At 35.2% G+C, this 20,161-nt stretch overlaps 4 protein-coding genes across 4 annotated transcripts in view; all 4 read right to left on the minus strand.

Moving 5' to 3' along the window:
* Positions 1-50: 50 nt before the first annotated feature.
* LOC145730763 (uncharacterized) lies at positions 51-4,357 on the minus strand. Its single transcript, XM_081982134.1, is given in 13 exon segments — positions 51-887; positions 940-1,138; positions 1,198-1,347; positions 1,406-1,521; positions 1,572-1,977; positions 2,388-2,519; positions 2,575-2,741; positions 2,798-3,091; positions 3,141-3,332; positions 3,381-3,633; positions 3,686-3,975; positions 4,035-4,096; positions 4,194-4,357. Coding segments are annotated over 13 exon segments (3,060 nt in total). The 5' UTR covers positions 4,225-4,357; the 3' UTR covers positions 51-119.
* Positions 4,358-4,478: 121 nt separating this feature from the next.
* LOC145730757 (neutral alpha-glucosidase C-like) lies at positions 4,479-8,319 on the minus strand. The gene is made up of 13 exons (XM_081982128.1): positions 8,266-8,319; positions 8,110-8,211; positions 7,819-8,049; positions 7,141-7,294; positions 6,868-7,085; positions 6,627-6,816; positions 5,672-6,505; positions 5,365-5,614; positions 5,158-5,312; positions 4,990-5,100; positions 4,815-4,936; positions 4,681-4,754; positions 4,479-4,627 (listed from the first exon to the last, which is right to left on the minus strand). Exons 1-13 carry the CDS (start codon positions 8,277-8,279, stop codon positions 4,536-4,538), a joined length of 2,547 nt encoding a protein of 848 aa, XP_081838254.1. The 5' UTR covers positions 8,280-8,319; the 3' UTR covers positions 4,479-4,535.
* Positions 8,320-9,693: 1,374 nt separating this feature from the next.
* LOC145730753 (voltage-dependent calcium channel subunit alpha-2/delta-3-like) lies at positions 9,694-15,623 on the minus strand. Its single transcript, XM_081982117.1, has 25 exons — positions 15,284-15,623; positions 14,603-14,684; positions 14,443-14,553; positions 14,229-14,390; positions 13,914-14,175; positions 13,725-13,856; positions 13,411-13,673; positions 13,229-13,358; positions 13,000-13,179; positions 12,664-12,947; positions 12,531-12,614; positions 12,402-12,473; positions 12,166-12,240; positions 12,008-12,112; positions 11,888-11,959; positions 11,649-11,833; positions 11,520-11,599; positions 11,389-11,467; positions 11,115-11,332; positions 10,926-11,065; positions 10,680-10,867; positions 10,486-10,627; positions 10,194-10,429; positions 9,925-10,144; positions 9,694-9,870 (listed from the first exon to the last, which is right to left on the minus strand). The coding sequence occupies exons 1-25, from the start codon at positions 15,403-15,405 to the stop codon at positions 9,820-9,822; spliced, it is 3,675 nt and encodes a 1,224-aa protein (XP_081838243.1). The 5' UTR covers positions 15,406-15,623; the 3' UTR covers positions 9,694-9,819.
* Positions 15,624-16,251: 628 nt separating this feature from the next.
* Positions 16,252-20,161, minus strand: part of rk (G-protein coupled receptor rickets) — a 35,599-nt gene continuing 31,689 nt past the window's right edge. Inside the window, exons 14-21 of the mRNA XM_081982116.1 lie at positions 20,060-20,131; positions 19,720-20,003; positions 19,513-19,668; positions 19,225-19,455; positions 18,334-19,114; positions 17,663-17,944; positions 17,311-17,608; positions 16,252-17,260 (exon numbers count right to left, since the gene is read on the minus strand). Coding sequence (XP_081838242.1) covers positions 16,829-17,260; positions 17,311-17,608; positions 17,663-17,944; positions 18,334-19,114; positions 19,225-19,455; positions 19,513-19,668; positions 19,720-20,003; positions 20,060-20,131 — 2,536 coding nt within the window. The 3' untranslated portion in view covers positions 16,252-16,828. The remainder of the gene's footprint in view (positions 17,261-17,310; positions 17,609-17,662; positions 17,945-18,333; positions 19,115-19,224; positions 19,456-19,512; positions 19,669-19,719; positions 20,004-20,059; positions 20,132-20,161) is intronic.

Genomic DNA, 20,161 nt, shown 5'->3' on the forward strand with positions numbered 1-20,161 from the left:
ATTCGTAAAACGTTGCATGAACTAAGGGCCAAAACAAAAACTACACCCTTGACTATAATCATTCTGGTTGAATAAGAGTTTATTAATGAAACATACAATATAATTAGCCTTACACAATTTTATTTCTTGACACCACTTTTCTTGACCACAGCTAGCTTAACTAAATTAGATAAATCGTCGTAGGATTGTTGAGTTTGATTGTGCAAATATTCGTAGCGGTTTTTTGAAAGTTGCAAAATTTTGTCTAAGTTTTCGTCATCACTTGCAATGTCTGTTTCGGATTGAGAATTAACTATTTCCGTGATGGAATTTTCAGGCAGAGGCGTATTAACCGAAGCTAGAAAGTTTAGTCTGGTTTTAATAAAGTCGACTGTGTGTAGTGATAAGCTGATTAGCGACCTTGAATTGGCTTGGTGATAGCAGTTTGTGTGTTGCGAACTAGTGTCATCAGTGTAGTGTGAATTCTTATAACTGAAATGATCTGATAAGTGATTTTCCGGACTAACTACGGTGTTTGTGGATTTGGTATGGTTGTGCCTCCCTGTGTCATTGCAGCTGTCCATCAAACGATTACTATAAAAAGAAACTCGTTTATTGGACTTTTTTTCCTCGACAACCTCATAAACAGAGTCAAACAACCTCCAAAGACGGCTTTTGCTTGGCTGGCCTAATGTTAGCTGTCTGAACTTTGCTTGGGTTTGTTGCAGGTCCCTTTCCAGGCTTCCAACAGTTTCTTGCAGTTTGTACCTTTTTTGATTCGCCATTTCTAATTTGCTTTCCATGTCTCTAAGTTCTTTTTGTAAGTCGCTCATTTGCGCTTCTCGTAACTCAATTTTGTCTTGCAACATTTCGATTTCTTTATTCTTGTTCGTTACTCGATTGGACATCTATGTTTAAGTTAGTTTAATACAGTTTTAGTTGACTGGTATAGAAAAGTACCTCAGTAAGGGCTGTCCTAACCTCCTTGGAATATCTAGAAAGACTTTCTTTTTCTAACAGAAGGTCATTTCGTGATGCCCTTAAGACACTTGCCATATTATCCCGGTATCTTAGTAAAGTATCCATTTCGTCTATTTCTCGTCTTTGACTAGAAATAGTAGCTTTGTATTCCTCCAACTTGCATTCATGCTCGATTGATCTATATTCGCAAAAAAAATTGCAATTAACTTAATTGTCTTTTTCTAGTAGACAATTAACTTTTTCATAAGTTCCGCCAGTTTTTGTCGTCCTTCATCCAAAAGTTCTTGCAAATCTTTAACTGAGCACTTGTCATTTTCATCTTCCAAAACCTGCTGTCTTATTTTCAGCTGTCTTATTTCCTCCCCTAGACTTTGAAGCTCATCAGACCTGAACATGCACATGCATGTTACTTGATTAAATCAGATTTGAAAAAATGATTACATACTTAAGCTTTAGTTTCTTTTCACTTTCAGCTAGTAACTTTTCGTAATTTGTTATACGTTCTTTTTGCGACTCTAACTCCAATTCTAAGTTGAGTGGTGTTAATTCTTCCTGTAATAACTTAAGATTTAAATATCAGTTAGTTAGTTAAGAATACATGAGGCTAGTACTTCCGCTTTTTCTTCTTCTACTTCGACATTTTTCTGTTGCAATTCAGCTATTTTGTTTTCCAGTTCTCTGATACGAGTATTCTTAGCTTCAATTTCTATATATTTATCACTAATTGACCCTTCGACTAAAATTTGTTTTAGTTATTTTGGGACAATATAGAAAGAAAAATGTTCACCTTTTCCCCATTCGATACTACAACTGACCTCTTTCATATTTTCTTTAAATTCCAATCCCAATTTGACAACATACTCTTCCAATCCTTCACATTTAGCTATTGTCTTGTCTCTTTCCTCCTTAGCTTGTTGCAACTGGTCCATGGTGACATCCAATTGATTTTGCAGTGAAGTAATTGTAGTTTCCATTTTTTGGTCGATGGCTTTTTTCTCGTTTGAGGTTTCTTCCAATCTAAAATGGGAAAGGTTATCATATCAACTTCAAGAGTGAAACACCAAATCTCACCTTAAATGGTTTTTAGAAACACACCATTAACGAAGGTTCTAATCGAATGCTAACTATCGAACGAATTTCAGAAAATCATGTTTAAACCTATTTCTGTTAATGTTTAATTTTGATTAAAAACGATAATGTCAATAAGGACAAAATAGTGGAACACATTTTCCTATGTTAAATATAATTATTATAATAAAGTATAGTAAATTATATACGGCCTAGTTATATAATGTAATTACTCCCAATGTTTATTTACCACCAAATTTCATTTTTTACGCCACAATAATTGATTTTTTTAGTAATAAGCGACGCGCAATGGAAATAATAATTCAGCAAAGGCTCTTAGAGTAAGGTCAAGTAACAACCTAGTTTCGAATTGATTTTTGTCCGCCGTCAATTTTTGCAACAGATTCTCTTGATGTTTTAGACTTTTGTTCATCTCCTCTTTCTCTTTTATCCAGTTTTTCTCCTTTTGTTTCATTTGATCTTCCAGGTATCTGAAATACTTTTTTTAGTTTTGATAATCGCACCAAGTAAGTACCTAATTGTTACCTGATTCTTTTCTGTAAGTCTACGTTAGCGGATTCCGTTCTGTTTTTTTCTGTTTCTAACTCATTTATTTTGGACCTGGTGATTTTTAGATTTTGCGCATTCGTGTTGTTTCGGGACTTCAAATCTGAGTTGGCTTTTCTTTCAACGTCCAGTTCTTGTTCTAATTTCTGTGAAATAAAAAAATTACCAGGTGTTAGCAGTACAACAGTACAATGCAGCTTACTTTAATTTGTTCTTTTAGAGTTTCAAGTACTCCATTTAGTTCTGTCATGGATTTTTCATATATTAATTTTCGATCTTCGAGTTTTCGATGCAAGTCCTGAATTATGTTGGACGAATCTTCTCTCAAGCGTTCCTCTTCCTTCAATCGTCTATCTAGTTCTTCAATTTTACCGTTGTCCCCGCAGCTTTGCTTCTCAATAAGGAGCTTTTGCCAGTTAGTCACAAGCTGGTTAATTTTCTGCTCGTGTTCTTCTATTATCGCGTCTAAGGACTGTTGCAACTGTTGACCTTCTCGCTAAAATTGGCTTTGCCATTATTTTGATTGTTTTTTTCTTCTTAGGTACCTTCAGAGACTCAATCTTAGGGGATACTTGATTCATATCGATTTCAGATTTGGTTACACTTTCTAGAAGCTCAACTATAAGGGCTCGTCTACTCAGCAGATTTTTACAAATATCCATTAGCGTTTTTGGAATCTCTTCAATGGAGCATTTCATGCTGTTTACAAGTTCTATGGACATTTGTTCACCGCTTCCCTAAAATTTGATTTATGAGAAAATTTTATTTATTGCAGAAGGTCTTACCGTCTTAGCAGATGTTTCTTTGTATTGCTGGAATGATACTACTTTGAGATCGTCAAGATGAACTACTCTTCCTTGTGTTTCAAGTTGATTTTTAATAAGAAGTAGTTTCCGGTACAACTCTATGACTGGTTTTTGTTTCAAAACTAAATCACTGATCAGTTCTTCATACTGTTTCTTTTTGTTTATAAACTGAACTTCCAGAGTGTGCTTGTTAACTAAACTCACTGTTTTTTTAGGTGCTACCGTACTAGTTCTATTAATTTGGTTAGTGATGTAGTTAGACAGTAGTAGTAATAGTTTATTACCTGCTGACACATTTGGAGTTTTTTAGTAGAGCTGGTGATTTAATAGGTCCCGAAAGTTTAACCGGTAATGGTATGCTAGAACTTGGCGGCGTTGGACGTACCACTGGTTTTTTAGCAATTTTTCCAACTTGAGTTTTAGGACGTAAACGCAGAGGTTTGGGCTTTTTACCAGATACCGGTATAACAACATCATTTGAAGATGCTCCAGTTGTGGTAGATCTCGGAGTGATATCGACTGTTTCGTTAGCCAAATGGAATTCGTTTTCTGTTTTGTCTAATTCTGTTGGATTCTGTAATGTTTTATTTTGTTTATAAAATTTCTGTTTTTGTTTGCTTATAATTTTACTACCGTATCCGCTAAGGTGGGAGTTTCAAATTCCTCATTTTTAGGGGCTGACAGCGGCACTTCACCTACACACACATTTATTTCATTATTTCAGTTGGCCAGATAAGATGTACTTTGATTTAAACTAATGAAGAAACGGTAAGATATTGTATATGTACTGACCTGGTGAGTCTTCGCTGCGGTTCAAACTCATAATGCAGGGGTGTATTTACATTATACAAAAACAGACAAACACATCACAGTTTAATTTCTTCGAAACACAAATGTCACACAAAAAACTCGCAAACAAACAAATGATTTGACATAACACGTCATGCGAACATACATATGCCAATATGATGTTAGGCTTGTGGATTTTCTGTATTATACAAGGTAGATGCAGAATTATCACCAATAATAATTAGCTGATTGTTATTTAGCCAGTGTTTAGGAAAGAAAAACACTCTGTAATATTTGAAATGAATATGTAATATTTAGAATTGAACAATCTGCAGTAACAACATCTTAAATAAGTATTTTTTCATTGAGGGGATTTAAAGAGCTAAGTTGCTTTCCGTTGCGATCTTCTTTATATTGAGTAATGGCAGTTTCAGAACCTGTAAATAAGTTATTATAATAATTATGAAAACCAATTAATAGAACTTAATACCCTCTCTGGAGTAAACATGAACTGATTCAATAACGACTTGAAGGTCCCCAGGATTGCTGCTTTCATCCAAATCACTGTTAAAGAAGAAAATGGTAAATTTAGCTAATCATAATTAATTATTAGAAAAAACTTACGTAACGCTTAAAGTTTGAGTAGCGTGGTCGTAACTAATCTGGACGTATCGATATTCTTTGTTGTTGAGGTAGTCGAAACTTTCGTAATCGTCCAAATAAAGAGTGGTGGTAGCAATTCCATCCTGAGAAAACCGTAACAATGAAGAAATAGTCAAAAATATGTAAAAAAACTTACGCTGCCAGGAATAATGTGTAGTTCCAGCGGATCATCTTTGATATCAGCCATTGACCTAGCAGCTTTAGGATAACGAACAATGATACTGCCAGCTCTATAGAATACTGGAGTCTGTTAAGAAAACCAAATCAGATGCGTCTTTTGTTTGCAGAGTGTTGGTGTACTTACAAAATTGATATCAACAGGAATTTCAGCGTGTTCACCTCCTTCATAGAAACGTCCTGATTCTCCAGTAATTTGCACCCAGCTTTCTTTACCAGGGAAGTAGACTGGTACCGTATTGGCGTCAGATTCATATACGGAGGTAGTCAAAATGTTTTTACCTAAACGTGTTATTATTTAAAGGTTTGTGGTGGAGTCAATGATGTACTGTACCAATGAGGAATTGATCTTCCAAGTCATAACCCTGTGCATCCTCTGGGTATTCGTACAAAAGTGGGCGAAGGATTGGATCTCCAGTTACTGTGTGTTCATAGAACAAAGTATACCAAACGGGGGTGTGTTTGTAACGGAGTTGCATAGCGTCCCTCAAAATTGCTTGAGTTTCAGTACCAAACCTGAAAGGTTCACGACGAGGTCCACCTTGGGCAGCGTGAGCTCTGAAGAACGGCAACCAAATACCAAGCTACAATAATGAACAGCATCAGCTTAAGCCAATAAATTCAAATTTACCGTAACCTACTTGGTACCATCTGATTAGAAGTTCCTCATCAGCAGCACCAGAGAATCCGGGAATATCAGCACCGTAGAATACCAATCCAACCAAGTTAGAGGTCAAGGCCATGGGTACGCTGAACCTCAGGTCAATAAACTCTCCCCAATTGTCACCACTCCATTTGTTGGCGTATCTTTGAGAACCAGCAAAGTAAGCACGAGAAAGAATGAAGGGTCTTAAGGTTCCGTTATCACGAGTGATAAGTCCATGATGAGTAGACTTAGTCTGAAGCAAACCATAAATGTTGTGAACATCCCTATGTCTAACGCCTCCATGATGCACCAAGTCAAAGGGGAAGGTTCTTTCGTACAAATTGTCAAACAAAGTTGGTTCGTTCATATCGTTCCAGAACCCACCCAAAGCTGAGGTGGAGGGAAAGTTACTGTACAAATGAAGGTTCGCGTAATACTCTCTCGCTTCTGGGTTCATGTAATCTACCCAACTGGTGTTGCCAGGCCAGCATTCACCAACGAAAGGACTGAGACCAGTAGAGTCGTTCACAAACAAACCACGTTCCAACAACTCATTGTAAATGTTGTATTCGGGGTCTATTTTGATGTGAGGGTCAGAAATGGGAACCAATTTACGATGACCTTGGCTGTCCACCCAGTTCAATAATTCGATTGGGTCGGGGAATGAAGTTAAGTTCCATGTGAACCATTTACGTTCTGAGGTGTATTCGATATCCAACCATAATACGTCAAGTGGGAAATCGTAGAGGTCAAAGTTTCCGATAGTGTCCATGACGTCTTCGGTGGTGTTGTACGCCCATCTGCATTGATGGTAACCCAAAGCCCACAACTAAAAATGTACAAATACTAGAATCAGAAAAGTAACTGCCAAATTTAGACCAATTTCAATAAATCTATTTTATAGAACACTCTTAGTTGAGTATCATCGTACTTATATTTCTGCAACTTACTTGAGGTAAGTGGGGAGCTCCAGTAAGATTGACGTACTGCCTAATGGTTTCTTGAAGTGTAGGTCCCAGCAAAACAAACAAATCCAAAGAACCACCATCTACCATGAAGTAAGCCGAGTGACGATCATTGTTAATTTCGATCCATTGTTCAGCAGCGTTGTGGTGGAAGATTCCAGATGATGTTTCTTGTCTACGTTATTCCGTTATTTTTTTTTCTGTTTCGAACATACCAATCACTTACCCAAAACTGTAAATAACAGGGATAGCACCGTACATGGATCTGGTGGTGTTTACCACGTATTCAGTGGTACCATAGTCGGTGTTCCTAAGTCTGTAAGGGTCGATGCTGTAATCGGCAGTGTGTCTCAGTTTCAAGTAGTCAGCGTGTTCATGCAGACCCATAAGTTGTCTGGTACCTTCGAAGCGGAAGGAGAAGGTGAAAGCTTGACTATCTTCAGTCTGAAAATCCAAAAGTGATTTACATTGGGGTGGCACAATGGTGTATGATACTTACGTTTTCGAAAATAATTCGGTTGCCTTCAAAAACTGATTCCAGAACATCATTGTGGTAGAATTCGATGCTTAAAGGTGTAAGCTTCACGACGGCTATGTTGTTATCAGCGGTTTTAATGGTCACTGCATCTTCGGAAATTATTTGTTCAGTAATTCTGGAACAAGTCACATTTGAGACCAATGTTTTACTAGTTTTATTAACTCCAGCTTTAGAATAATGCAAATTGTAAAACGTTTTACAAAAATTAAATTGTGATTTTTTTTTATTTTTGCGGTTACTTGAAATAAAATGTATGATACCGTTTTTTTTTAGATAACGTGAAAATTAATTCGCCACAATATGAAGTGTGTGGATTGTTTGGCTCAAGTGGTTCAGATAGCTTATATAATCTGAACAGTTTATTTGAAAAAACAACTCTAAAGTGTTGATAAGGGTTATCTAATAATTGTTGTTGTTGGTTTATTACAAAACATTCACTATTAAAATATAAGAAAAAACTCTTATGTACTTTAATCTTGACTGGTCAAGTGTTTTATTTTCTTGTTCAATTTCAAAAATTTTTTAAGTGCAGCTTCGAATTGAACGTACTTCATCATTTTTGATGGATCTGAAGCCTGATTAACTCGATTTTTGTGGTACACTTAATATTCTACTAGCTAGGTCAAGGTTAAAACTTACTGGCTTAAAGCAGGTTCTTCAGCTAAAGAAAATCCAGTTTCCAGTTTGTATCTATGCTCATCATGTTCTTCGATTCTGATACGGAATCTTTGGTTCTGAATGGCGGACAAACGCAGTACCAGCTGTTCTCCCTTTTTGTTCTCCAAATTGAAGTACACCTCACTATCCGTGGACTCGGTCCAGTCGGCATTGAATTCTTCATTTTCATTTGGCAATCTCAATCTCAAGCTCCTATTTTAAATGAACGTTTTAGAAAAAAATCATAGTAAGGAAAATTACAAGTATACTTACGAGCAAGTCACTCGGGTAGAGCAATTGTAGGGGTAAGGGATGTCCAAGTTGGTGTCCGCTACCACTGTTGTGGCCCATAGGGCTACACCCAAAACGAGTAACCTGAATAATTATCTAGTTAAGTTGAAATTATTTCATTAATGTCAAAATTTTTACCTTAATAAACCCATCCTCCCTTAATTCGAGGTGGATACTAAAATTATTTAGGAAAGTTTGATCTTTTATATATTAATTCATCGATTACACAACACTCGAAAAATTTCTTAAACACTAGAGATTTGGTGATAATCATAATTGATCTCTAAGAGAAGTAGGTAGTCATTAATTTAATTGTATATGCACTCGTGTGATTAATGAAAAATTGTCCAAAAATGTATAATCAATGGTGTTAATATTAAACTAAAAAAAAATTTATTCATTGGGTGTTCAGAAGATCGTCTTCTTCACAAACAATATACGTATAACTTTGCAAAATGTATTTATTGAATAACAACCAAACTGTTCGCTTTAATCTTATCAAACTGCAACAATAACTATTATTGATATAGTTTGCTAGACTTGTTTAGTTTTTTTTATCAAAACACTCTTAACTACATAACCACTGGATATTTCCCAATTACATGCTATATTATTACGTATTTCAGATAAATTGTTGATAAAAAAATATTTGAAGTTAAATCAACAAGTATGCATAATTTTCAACTAATTAATCAATTTAGGTGAAATGAAATTTTGGTTTACGTGCGATTTAAATGTTTTACTACCCTCAAGTACCTACTTAAACCAAGTATTATACTAAAGGTGAAATGACTCTTGCGTCATTTTATGCTTTAGTAAATAACTTCTTGTTTACTTAGTATTCAAGCACCTACTGTATCAGAAGAATCTCTGTTGAATTTTAGGTACTTACGCTGCATGATAGCATAAACTAATTCACACAGCCTGGGCGGTACATGTTAACAATTGCTCGTTATCCACACTTTAAATTTTGTATTATTATGAATCACAAATTTATACTGGTTGGAAATATGAAATATTGTATGTATGTTAAACATATGCATACGTCAGCAGTGATGCACAAAGTTGAATACTACTATACTATACTCGTAATTTTTTATAGCGGACGTTAGATACAAGGTTTTCCAGTATAATAAACTGATCTAACGACTTATTAAAAAAAAACTTACTCATGCTTTCTTAATAATAAAAGGTCAATGTCAACGACTTTCACGAGAGTACTAGAGATTTTAGAAACAATAGTGATTAACTTGTTCAGGAATATTTTCACAAATCATTACTTCTTAAGAGTAAATCATCATGGTTAAGCATAAAGTAAACAATACATTTTTGAGGGCACTTTTGAAAAAACTAGTAAACATAGTAATTATCGCAACGATATGGTTAATTGCAGGAAATCTAGATCAAGATTTTTGTAGTGTTATCCAATAAGTAACAATAAGAAGCCTGGCATTAAAAACGCATTTATGATTGAACGACGTGAGTGTTGCCGTTCAATGATTGATTAGTTAATATATTTTAAAGCCGAAACAAGGATTTAATTCAATAATGCAGTAAAAAACAACATTAAAAGGTAAGTTTATTCAAGTAGGGATCTTACAAGAAATGTAATTTAAAGGTGACAGAATATTATTATGCTGGATAGTACCTAAACTAAAAAACTTAACGTAGCTTTAGCATTAACATTCTGAATTAATTCCAAGTGTGGCCACAAAAGTTTTTATTTTTGTTCAAATCATCCTCCTACAACAGAATACAATTTCAATTACTCTTCTGGATCTGAAACTACCTACTTACCCTTTTATCCCTTTTATAGCATTTCATATAGGGCTCTCTTGTATAATTGTTCATTGTTGCTATATAGCATGGCAGAGAGACAGTCACATTCATGGATTTGTAAATAATTTGAGTTGGTTCTGGTGTGTGGAGATACGCGTTTGAGGTGGTCATGGAACATTTGGCAAATATAGCCAAAAATATTAGGTTGGTGTTTGGAATTTTTTGAACAACATAAGGCCTACAAATTGTTTAATAAAATCCACTATTAGTAAATCGATACTTGTTACCAATTGCAGTGAAATTTGGTAGAGTCATTTTTATAGAAGCTCGATCTGAAATTGTCCTTTAGGGTGAAAAGCCACATTTCTCGGTCACAAGGTGTTGGCACTGTTTTCTTTACTGTTAAAGTATCGAAAGCTTTTTTTTCCTGTTTTATTATGTCATCTGCTCCATGCACTAAGCTGAACATGTGCCACCATAGTTGTGCTACTTGTTTCACCATATCCATTGCATTTAGCACTAACTGAAATATTGACATCGCCATTAAAACGCATTAATTATAATTCAGAGTCAACTGACAGTCTTGAGAAAGAGCACATTTCTGGACGAACTATTTTTGCTTTTTTTCTTCTTTTTTGGAAGTTTTTTAAAGCATTTTTTGTCGCCTGGATCAGGAGATTCTGGCGGTTCAAACTGACACGTGGCTTGATAATCGAACATCCTAAAATATATTAGTTTTTTTCCACTCTATAACGGCAATATAAGAGTCTAACCTAGTTGACTCAAATACATTCTCTTTTACTAAATGATACATAATATCAGGCCGGATGTCTCCAATAAACCTTCCGGTATACTCAATTTCATCACTTAACAAAATATAAGCGTTATTATCTAAGATGAAGCAGTGCAAATAATCGGATTCGCATGTTATTTGCATTCTATTTCTATTGTAATTTCTAGCCTGGAATTAATTAAAAAATCAGTAAAATTTTCTTTAGTTTCTTTTAGCTAATTCTTACTTTAGTTGTAATGCTATTGTAAAGCTTGTACATGGCTTGATGGTTGAATTCCAACCCAACTACTGCCACTGGCGTTTTTTCACCACCCTGCTCAATAAAAATTGCTTTGGTGCCCCTTATCATCGTGTTATTTTCATAGCCTAAAATAAAACCAAGTAGTAAGAATTAAACCTTATTGCAATTGAATACCAGATATTTCAAATGGGACCGAATAAATGAACATATCCTCATTTTTATAATTCTCCTCAACTGAACGTTGATACCAATCTTCGTCTGTCGATCTGTCATTAGCAGGTTCCTGCTCTCCGTACACATTTTGATATACTGCAGTGTTGAACGTCTTCCATCTCGTTAATCCGGAATTAGTTGACATGAAAATTTTATGTACGTAGTAAGGTTCGACAAATCTGGAAGACTTGTTAAACATTTTGTTCCAGTACGATTAAATATGTAAATCGCTAACCTGTTTTCATCAAGAATGTCATCGTCGAACCACGATGTATGTTGCATATCATGTATTAAATCGTTGTATAAAGGAGTTCCTAAAACAGTTTGGTTTTTGGAAAAGCTTTGGATAGTTTATGAGTGACCTACTAAATGCTGGGTGGTAGTACGCGTATTCAATTTTACCAAGGGGTCTTCGAATAAATCGAGGACAGTTTTTGCAGTAAATCCTAAAATAAAGTGTAAAAAAAAATCTGCAGAAATGTAAAAGTTAAATACCAGTCTGGGTGAACAGACCAATTATATTGATCTAAAATAGTTTGTGGTGGTGGATCCTTTAATTTTGAAGCAGCTTGCGTTTTGTTTAGTTTAACATGTCCATATTTGTCCGGCAAAACAATGCAAAGGGTAAATGGCCCAATTGCGGTATAATAGTAATGTCTTGTGGCTCTAACTATTCGCTTCTAGAATTTATCATAGAAAAATCGGTAGAAACAAATTTAAGTGTGTCACTTTACCATGTCATCCAAGGTGTACTTCATATTTAACGTAGCTTGTTTACCTTGACGTTTTAACATTCTTTCACGCAACTAAAAACTTCAATTGCAATAGTAGTTTTTTATTTGGAAAAGTAGTACCTTGACAATGTCTTCACCAAATATTCTTGGTTCATTGTTGTCATCCAAAATTTCAGTTTCTAGAATGTCCACTCGGTTAAAAGTTGGTTTCAGAATGTACTCAAACTGTCATAAGTTAGTTTAATAAAGTAAATAAATCAAGTAAATTTTAGTCAAACCTCAGTTCGATGTTCTGGATGCATCAAGATGTAGCCATTGTTGGTGATTACGAAAGCGTACCCGTTTACTCCAATCTAAAATTGAAAAAGTCATGTTAAAAAAGAAAGAAAAATACAATATACAAAATATCTCGATTTTACTGATCCATATAGGTCTGCCTTTCTTTGTAGTTTAGCTTGACTTATGGTTTATGTGATACTATCTTACATTCTCATATGGAAAAATTATTACATACTTTATCATGTGGTATCTTTGCTTGGAACGATTGTATTGGAACATCCACGCCGGCAACTCCAGTTAAATTAAACTGCAAACCAACTGAATTAACCTTTATTTCTTCTATGAAAACTTACAGATCTCACACCTCATTCCCTCTTCTTCCATATACAGGCAAGGACACTGTAGTCATATATTTGTAGCTCTCTTTTTCTTCATATTTCTCATAATCCTATAATTACCATGTGTCAATTAGCAACTAAATAAATAAGAGTACTTACGTGAGTTTCTTGAAGAAGCATGTGGCTCATGCTGTTATGCTGAAGTTGCAATCGATCCACCCGCCTTTTCACGTGATCTAAAAAAACCTCACGTTGTCTGATCCCTTCAAATTTGGTCCATAACCAGTTGGAGAGTCTCCTATCAGCCAGATCAACATAGAGGTAACTCCAAATTGGGGATTGTTTATTGGGGTAGCAAAAGTTGATTGGTCTGGACATGACTTTCAGATAGTTCAGCACTTTTTCCCTTATGTCCGGCTTTTCAGTCATGTTTACATAGTAACCTGAAATGAAACAATGAACAACTACTTAATGCACTAAAAAATTGATAAAAACCCATGTTGGAGCATGCGATAAACTCCATTTGTTTTTCGTCTTCTTTCTCAGTGCCAAGAAGATAGGTGAAAATTCTCACTGGGAAATCTTTAACCCAGTTGGATCTGTTGAATATGGAGATATCATATTCATAGTCCAGTCCTTCTGTAATGAGCATTATAGCTTGATTACAGTTGGCACCTTAAACAATCCTTTTAATTTCTATTCTGAAGCAATGATTTGATATTACTTAAGTTGGTTTGGCGGAAATGTGCCAGAATCTCAAAAGCTTTTTCCAAACCCGTTGATATATTTGCCACATACTCAATCCTGTATACTGGCAAATACTCTCTGAGAAGACGAAGATTTTCTTCATTAGCCTAAAGCAGATATTTAATTGTTCTTCTAGTTACTAAAATTATGAAATTCTACCTGGAATAAAGTATCATTGAAGCAATCAACCAATGGTGAAGTAACATTGTTGAAAGTATAAATATTAACAAAATCATTATCATTTAAAGTATCCAGAATGTCGTTAATAATTTGATGAGACAATTTCCGTCGTTTTCCTTTCATAGAACCAGATTGATCCAGCAGAATAATAATATCCTTAGGAGACGTCATGGCCTCTGTAAACCAACTTCTAGTCCGAAAGTCATAGGTTTGGTCATACCGTTCTTCAGACCATTTAACCGCTAAAATCTCCAAATTAGCTTTACAAGTATATTCAAATAGGTCTTTAGTACCAGGATAGTGCCTCATGAAACCTGCAGGACTAGCAAAATACTGCCACACTAAATCGTTGTCCTTAAAGTAGTTTCGTTTGAACACCAAATCCAAAGCTTCAGACCATCGAATACCCTCAAGTACAGACATATCTAGATGCAATACAAATAACTAAATTTGAGTTCATATTGAAGCCAATCAACAACAACCTCTTTCATAAATATTGGTAGCCACTTTAACTGCACTTAAATTAAGATTGATCATTTCATCAAAATGATGATCGTACTTTAACGGAAGCGAATAATACCACTCCTTGGTCCGCGATTCTGCAACTATATTGTCACAATCGCATGACAAATCTTCGGTTGCTAGTTCCCGCTTTTCGAATAGCAGTTTTAATTTTTCCCATTCAAACATGTTGTACGACAAAGCAGAAAGGTTCTTCTGGGTGCACCACCATTCGCATTCCTTCTACTTCCATAAATCCAAATTAAATTGTAAAAAGGTCTTTTTTTTAAATTTACCATAAATATGTCCTCGCTCAAGTCCAAAGTTTTCATAATATTCTCTTCAGTTTGCTGTATCCCGTCAACATCAAAATAAAAATAGTTTTCCCGAGTTTCTTGTTTGTAGACTTCATCATCTTTACGGTAGTAGGATAAGAATTCGGCATAATCCGCAATTTGCTTCAACATCTCAATTTATATACCTGTAAACTGTGGCTCAAACTATTCTTACCCGAACTGCCTCTACTTTACTATCCATAAAGATTCGAATATCATTGGCAATTTCCTCGGTTAAAATAACTCCGTCAATGGTATACAGGCTGTTTTTCAAGTGAATAAAGCTCTGAAAGTTGCAATTGTAAGGTAGGTAGTGATAAAGTATGCTGAATTACCTCTTTGACTTTATCTTGTCTGGCCATGGTTTTACTCAGATCTGTGAGAGCCTCTCCGATTTCCTTGGTCCAAGTGTTGACACTGTAAACAAATCGATCATAAAGAAGATATCTGAGGAATAAAAATAGTAATAATAAATGTTTAGGATCTAGTATAATACATTCAGATGCACTTGTTATTATACTTTTTAATATTTTAATGTGATAGGAAGAGAGAGTGGCGATGAAAGTGCAAATCACGAAAGAAACTTACGAAATAAAAATAAAAAAAAAAATTTAAATTGCAGTATTGTAAAAATACTGAATTACGATTTCTGGTTGTCAAAAATAGGAAAAAGCATGCACCTGAGAATGCATTTAGTAGATTTATCCCAAAATTAAAACGTATCTATGAGATAAACTTGAAGAATCAATAAAGTTGAGACAAGTTGGCGCCAGAGATCTCCATCTTCGTTCATTGGAGGATGTCGCTAAGTTTTATTGTTTGCGTCAAATATTGCTAGAGCAGTTCAGGATCAATTTAGACTGATGTTTAAAGCAATTACCGACTTGCAGCTTTAAAAAAAACCTTTTAATACGCATATTTATAAAATATTAAGCTTGATAAATTATCAAATAAAAGCTGTATAAAAATATACACTAGAACAATATGTTATCATAAAAAAGACAATTAATACTTACAGTTTTTCTGTTTCTGCTTGAATCGATCTAGTTTGATGATCAATTTTTTTTGGATCAGTTCCGCAAACTGTACTCCACAAAGAAATTTTGCACATAAGTAAAATTAATATTATAATCTGCATCTCGGACTGAAATCACTGCAGTTTCATAGTTCAAATAGTTGAGCGGTAGGTATTCGAAAAGAGCGAGTCCAGCGGCAACTAATTTTCAAACGCAAATAAAAGCTGCGCAAAATCTATTGAAGAAATTTTAGGATGTTAGACGAAACGTAGAGCAAAAGGTAACAGAAAACTCTAGTTTGGTAAACAAGTGCATAAAAAAATAGTATTGAGAGAATACAAACTAAATTAGGAGTTAAAACGTCAGGTCTAACACTGATGGAACTTATCTTTATGTAAACATATTTTGTTATCAATTTTTGTTATGCCTGACAACAGCTGTAAATATATAGGTACAATAATGCCATTTACTTTTTGTTCTAGGTAATCGAAAAGTAACATAATAAAAGTATTGTCAATATAATATTAATAAATTCAATTAATATTATTTAATTACTTTGAGACTGTATACTTAACAAAAGATGACATGTGTTGGATTTTTTTTAGCCACTTTCCACATAAATACTTCCTGAGATATAGGAGAGGAGAGATATTATAAAATAGCAAACAATATCATTAAATGTACAGTGTCCTCGATTCTTAAAGTTTGTCATCTACCTTTGGTCCTCTTCAGTTTTTTCTAGACCATTCTGTACAGTTTACTCATTTAAATCCAATTTTGAAACAATCAATACTATATTATGCTGCTATCTGTTAGACTAACCCAAAAATGATTATTATAATGTAAAGTTATTGATTTGAAATGTGTGGAGGGAATCAAATATTGTTTTACTTACAAAATCAACCGCTAGATGGCTTTTCATCTAAGACATTCTGGAAAAGTCAAGTATTAGGAAAATAAAAATACTATTTCAATGTTTCAACTGAATTTATGTCACGTTTACTCTTTATGCAAAACAATTTCCTACAGTACAGTACAAAACTATTAAAAAAATCCTAACTATGCACAAAGTATAAAAATACCATAAACAAATCAAATGCCTATCAACTAACAAATAAATAAAGAATCACTTAAAGTTACAACAAAGTATTAAATTAGTTTCGTAGAGTAAATGGAGACCCGTACAACTTGACTCTTGTATATATTATGTTAAAAAGTAATCCAATACATTTTATAATACAGTATAATACATAATAGGGTATATGGAAATTATCAACAGTTTTATGTATCTACGACAATGTGATTTATTATTAAAATATGTTATATTTACTTTAAAATACTGGACTCGACTATCTAACATGTATTAAGTCACTTCTGAGGGAAGAACGCTTAGTCTAAAGTATCACTCTTTTAAGTAAAATATACTTGTCTGTAAGTAGCACCATTTCATATAAATTACAACCAACTTTCTTGTCATTTTCACAAACCATTTAATTAATAAATACATGCATGCTTTTACACTAAATATTCGACGTGTCCCTACTGTCAGCTGGACGTGCCAGCCTCGGGAATAACTTGGCCATTTTTTTGACTAGAACTGCAGTCGTTTGCAGAATTACCTACTATGCTATTTTCACTACAAATGCCGTTAGTGGCCATCATGTCTATTTTAGTAACGTCACTAACATTAATTTTATTATCCCTATCATTAGTTATATTAATAGCAGTGACAGTCAGTTCATTATCGCTATTTTCTAAAACTTTCTTGTCATTATTGTTATTTAGTACTTCCGAAGCTGGATGAAGAGTGATGATTGACTGTCTACGAATTGGAGTAGTTGAAGCTTGAGGACTATGCAAAATGGCATAGAAAGGCTCGACTACGTCTTGTTCTTTGGCTGGACTAACTGCGGAACTTGCTTCTTCTTCTAACATACTCGTTTCCGCAGCCGATGGGATTGTGGTTAAAAACCGCACCTGGAAATTCACATTAGTAAAACTATTCAAACTAGTTGCGACATTCATACTGTTAGGCGACCTGGTGATCCAGGTGGTTCTAACTCATCGTGAAAAGCATACTGACGAGTCAATCTTGGTTTTACCCGGATAATTCTCGAAGGTTCACTAGAACCACTCGACCTGGACATTCGCCACGTACTAGTACTGGCCGTGGTAGCTGATCCAGAGGAATCATTCCGAGAACTAGACAAGTTAGAGTCTTGAGATGTCTTCCTAGTTACTATCCACGACGATGCTCGTCGTTTAGGATCCAACATCCGTAAAGGAATACCGCAATTGTGCGGGTTATTTCTCCACGAGTCTGACCTGAAAATTTCAGTTCACTGCAACTTTTAATCCAATTAGTATTGTCGTATCAACCTGGATGAGCTGAAGTTTTCACTTGAAGACATTGAAGAAGCTCGTTTGTGCTGCTTCTGTTGAATTTCAGCAATTTGGTAGGTGTAGGTGGTGTTAGGCGGACGTCGGTGTCTAGGAGGTCTCCTAACACAAAACAACCATCTCGCTTTACTGAGTAACCATTCCCTGGACGATGGTTGTCTTTCCAGTCTTTGAATTGGATGGTTTGGTTTCTTTTCACCGAGCAATTTAGTATTACAGGTACACTGTGGCATGTGATGGTTTTGGTTTTCTCTAGATGACCTAAATATTTTTAATGATAAAATGTCTGAGAAATTGTTTAATACAAATCGTTCTAAACAAGGGTTTTAACGAAACAGTTTAAAGTAAGGCTTTCATTAGTTTAAAAAGCAATAAATTTTGACTCTCAGCGTACTCTAGAGCTGAGTTAAAGTTTAGCGCTGCACAGAAAATTGAAAGTAAGCTTTATACATTTCCTTGCAGGTTGCCGAATTAAATTATAGTATATATCGATTTTCTTGGCAGGGGTTTAACAATTCTTATAAAGTATGTTAGCAAGAATAGGAGGTATAAATATTCATTCTTATGATAGCTATTTCTTCACCAGAATAAAGTAAAAATGTTGTAATATTTATTTCCTGAAATGTTCGTTCAACCTGTATGAAACTTACCTATCCGCTAAGCTGTTAGTATTGGCAGGAGTCTGTCTGTTACTAAAATTAGAGCTATGTCTACACCTTCCTATCCCTCTCGTAACACGACTCTCTTCAATAGCTTTGCATATCATAACGCAGTCTTTCTTGAACTGTTTAGTTAAAATGGCGTACAGAAACGGGTTGCAACACGAGTTTAGCGGCAACACAAACACTGTAAACACTTTTGCCTGTTCTAACGTAATCAGCTGTAGTCCAAATGCTGCAGTTAGTGCAAAGAACGCTATCGGTGACCAACACAAAAAATCCGTAAACACTAAAAGAGCCATCCGTTTGGCTATGCGAGAATCGTTGGAGTTCCATGCCTGAGATCCACGGATCGCGCAATACATTTTTAAGTAACAACCCATCAGGATTACGAATGCCACTCCATTTATAAACATGAGAAACACCACGTAAGTTAAACTGGCTACGTCTTTTATCTCGAACGGCAAGCACACCGCAAACTTTCGGTAATCAGAAACGCTAAACAGTGGGAGCACTGCCATTACTATGGCAAAGCTCCAGCCGCATATCATGATATAACCGGCGTGCCTCAGAGATAAACGCTTATTAAGGTGCATGGCATGAGTAATGGCATAGTTCCTTTCCAGTGTAATCACTGCCAGTGTGTAGACAGACAGCTCGGAGCTGAGAACGCCGAGAAATCCGGCTAATTGACATCCAGGAGACATTTGCCAGGGGATGGCGTACATCCGGAATTCGCCCAAAGTGGAAGCGTCGACTACAGCCAGAAATCCTGAAAATTAAAACCGGCTCAACATATAAATACCAGAGTAACGTAATTATTTAAAAGAAACCTTGCAAAAAGAAATCCTCTACATGGAAAATAATAGCACACTATCTTACCCAAATAAATTCCCATAAAAAAGTCGGCTGCGGCCAAATTACACACCAGAAATTTCGGCACATCCATTTTGCTTCGGGAAAAAATAAGAACAAACACAACCGTTCCGTTTCCGAGCAGAGCGCAAAGAAACACTATCCAGACACCGCATCTTAAAGTCCACCAATCGAATAAGTCTTGGCAAGGCAAAAATGGACCGGGTAACGGCAAACATTGAATTTTTCCTGGAGAATCTAAAAGAAATTAATCCAACAGTAATTTTATTTTCAGTTAGATTTGTAAGCATTTACCCGTGCCTAAAGTGTCACCTGGAAACTTCGCAGGAACGTCTTCTTCCGAAATGTACTCCTCCATGTATGAAGGAAAGTTGCCTGGGTAAGTGAAGTCAGATCTAAGATTTTCCCAAAAAGCTTCAAATTTGCTTCCAAAGCTTTTGCTAATGTTCTCTACAAATCCAATAAAACACTAATGTGTATTTACGCGATTTGATTACTTACGTTGCGACGGCCAAATATCCACAGAACTGTTCCAAAAATTTAAATCAATATCCTCGATATCAGGGAATACGATTATATCCCTAGCCACTGGTGGTGGATTGGATGGTATTAAAGGCAGGAAGGAACAACAATGATAGGCGTAGGATAAAACCAGAGTTTGGATTCTGGGAAATTCTTCCGGAGGTGGAAATTCCCTGAGATTTGGATTGTTGAAGGTTTTCAAGTGTAACAGTTTTTCTAGACCAGCTGTTGGTAAATGTGGAAAAATGTTGTTTCCAAGGTTTCTAGAAAACAGTATCATCATAACTTAGAGTTTGATTCACTGGCATAAAACACTTACAAATCTTCAATTTTTGATATGGATAGGAAAGCGTCTGGATGTATAAACGAAATCTGATTGCTCTCCATGTCTCTGGAAATTCATATAGATTAAGTTTGAAAA

This window comes from Ips typographus, linkage group LG6 (genome assembly GCF_016097725.1).
Source record: "Ips typographus isolate SLU linkage group LG6, UJ_Ityp_2.0, whole genome shotgun sequence".
In the NCBI taxonomy this organism is placed as follows: Eukaryota; Metazoa; Arthropoda; class Insecta; order Coleoptera; family Curculionidae; genus Ips; species Ips typographus.